The 2,500-nt window shown below is 52.8% G+C and overlaps 1 protein-coding gene across 8 annotated transcripts in view; it reads left to right on the forward strand.

The window, feature by feature from the left end:
* vps13b (vacuolar protein sorting 13 homolog B) overlaps window positions 1–2,500 on the forward strand; it is a 90,618-nt gene that overhangs the window by 53,852 nt on the left and 34,266 nt on the right. For all 8 annotated transcript variants that reach the window (XM_087287871.1, XM_087287870.1, XM_087287872.1 and 5 more), the window contains 3 exons: window positions 288–491; window positions 1,046–1,172; window positions 1,441–1,584. In XM_087287871.1, the coding sequence (XP_087143997.1) occupies window positions 288–491; window positions 1,046–1,172; window positions 1,441–1,584 (475 nt within the window). The remainder of the gene's footprint in view (window positions 1–287; window positions 492–1,045; window positions 1,173–1,440; window positions 1,585–2,500) is intronic.

Below are 2,500 nucleotides of genomic sequence, written 5' to 3' on the forward strand. Positions count from 1 at the left end.
TGATGCTGATCTGCTTTAATTGTTTAAATGAAACTGAACTGAATGATATTACAGTGGTGTTTCCACCCTCTCTGCATTCTGAAATCTCGGCATCAGCTGGAGCTGTGTAGTGCACCGCATGTTCCTGCAATGTGTTCAGTGCTGATCCGACACGTCCGGGTTTCTTCCCACCGCAGCCTCACTTCGGTTCTTTAAAATGGCGGCCGTGTGAAATAAGTGTGTGTGTCTAATGAGGATGCAACACTAATGTGTGTGTGTGTGTGTGTGTGTGTGTGTGTGTGTGTCAGACGGGCGCTGAATCTGGGCGTGCTGCGTGACCCGGGCTCTGAGGTGGAGGACCGCCAGTATCAGATCGACCTGCAGTGCATGAACATAGGGACGGCGCAGTGGGCGGAGCTACAGCCAGAGGGGGCAGGGCCAGGCGGTGTCACATCGGCGGATACAGAGAGGAGCTCACAGAACCCTGCACTGGAGTGGAACATGGCCAGCAGGTGCGCACACACACACACACACACACACACACACACACACTGGTGTCTCCTTAAGGTCCTGTACAGTGACTTTATAAGGGCCTGCAGGTCATGTGACCCACAGGAAGTGGCCATGTGTCTGCAGTGTGTGTGTGAGACAGAGAGAGCAGGTCATGTGATCTCTGACACCTGTTCAGGTAACTGGATCTGCTGTAATCAGAGTTCGCTCCGTCTGATCCGGCGGCCCATAAACACTGCAGAGAGAGTTTAACAGCAGCAGATGTGCACCGCCGAGAGAGTGTGTGTGTGTGTGTGTGTTTTACTGCCTACAAGTGTGCTCCCAGACCCCAACAGCTAGTTTGTGTGTGTGTGTGTGTGTGTGTGTGTGTGTGTGAGAGAGAGAGAGAGAGAGAGAAAAAGAGAGGGAGCGTGGGAGATGTGTGTGTCTGTGTGAGAGATGAGTGTGTGTGCATGTGGCTGAGAGTGAGAGAAACAGAGTATGAAACCGTGTGTGTGTGTGTGTGTGTGTGTGTGTGTGTGTGTGTGTGTGTGTGTGTGTGTGTGTGTGTGTGCAGTATCCGCCGGCAGCAGGAGAAGCGAGTGATCCTCTCTCCGATCATCACAGATTTCTCTGTGCGCATCACAGCAGCTCCGGCCGTCATCTACCGCAAGCCCCTCTCAGCAGATCACGGCCCAGCGGAGGTACGTGTGTGTGTGTGTGTGTGTGTGTGTGTGTGTGTGTGTGTGTGTGTGTGTGTGTGTGTGTGTGTGTGTGTGTGTGTTTACGTCCGCTTAATGCTGAGCTAACACTGGAGCTCAATGCTGTGTGTGTGTGTGTGTGTGTGTGTGTGTGTGTGTGTGTGTGTGTGTGTGTGTGTGTGTGTGTTTACGTCCGCTTAATGCTGAGCTAACACTGGAGCTCAATGCTGTGTGTGTGTGTGTGTGTGTGTGTGTGTGTGTGTGTTGACAGGAGGTGGTGGTGTGTGGTCACAGTCTGGAGATGAACATCACGTCTAACCTGGAGCTGTTCCTGAGCGCAGCACAAGTGCAGTTACTGCAGCGCCTCCTGCAGGACAACATGAGGCTGACGGAGGACGCAGACACCACTGCAGACGTACGACACACACACACACACACACACTCACACACACACACACACACACACACACACACAGATATATACAGGCATGTGTTGCGCTAGTTCACTACACACACACGGGAGTATTTCTGGCCTTCGTTTGTTCATGTGGATGGTGAGGATGATGGTGATGATGATGATGATGAAGATGATGATGCTGGATTAAAGAGGACACACTGACAGTGCTCCAGTATTGGACACACACAGGATATGCTGTCAGAGTTCAGCACTGCCGGCTCCCCGTGTCTCCGTCTAGTCCACTAGGTAATGTAGAGCCTCGTCATGGCCTCAGTCTGGCTCAGTGGGCTTCGTGTTAGGAGGAAGGGAGTGTGTCTGGGAAAGGTGAACAGGTATGACCGCAGCTCTACAGCTCTACAACTCCCTGTGTCGAGCCACACCTGAACCAAACACAGGGGCAGAAGCGTCTGTGCTGGGCTGAAGAGAACGCTCCTGCTCTGCTGAGTCCCGAGTGCAAATGTTGTGTTTGATTTAGAAATCAAGATCCCAGAGTCTGGAGGAGGAGCGAGACGCACACTCAAGTCCACCTGCTCAAAGTCCAGTGTGCAGTTTCCACATGATGCTTTGGAGAGCCGTGTGGTCTGCTGGTGAGGGTCCTCAGTCAGCGCAGCTCCACAGCAGCAGTTACAGAGCTCTTCATGATCCTGCTGCTGCAGCTCTGTGGAGATGATGATTATATCCTCCAGCAGGACTGAAGCTGCACAGAGCTGAAGCTGCCGGTACCTGGTGTCCCTGTTCTTAATTGGCCAGGAGACTCACCTGACCCAGACCCCATTGAAAATCTATGAGCTACTGTCATGAGGAAGATGAGGGAACCGAGACCCTGAAATGCAGACGAGCTGTAGGCCCTTATCAAAGCACCGTGGCCTACCAG

Source organism: Danio rerio, chromosome 16 (assembly GCF_052040795.2).
Source record: "Danio rerio strain M-AB ecotype USA chromosome 16, GRCz13ab, whole genome shotgun sequence".
Classification (NCBI taxonomy): Eukaryota; Metazoa; Chordata; class Actinopteri; order Cypriniformes; family Danionidae; genus Danio; species Danio rerio.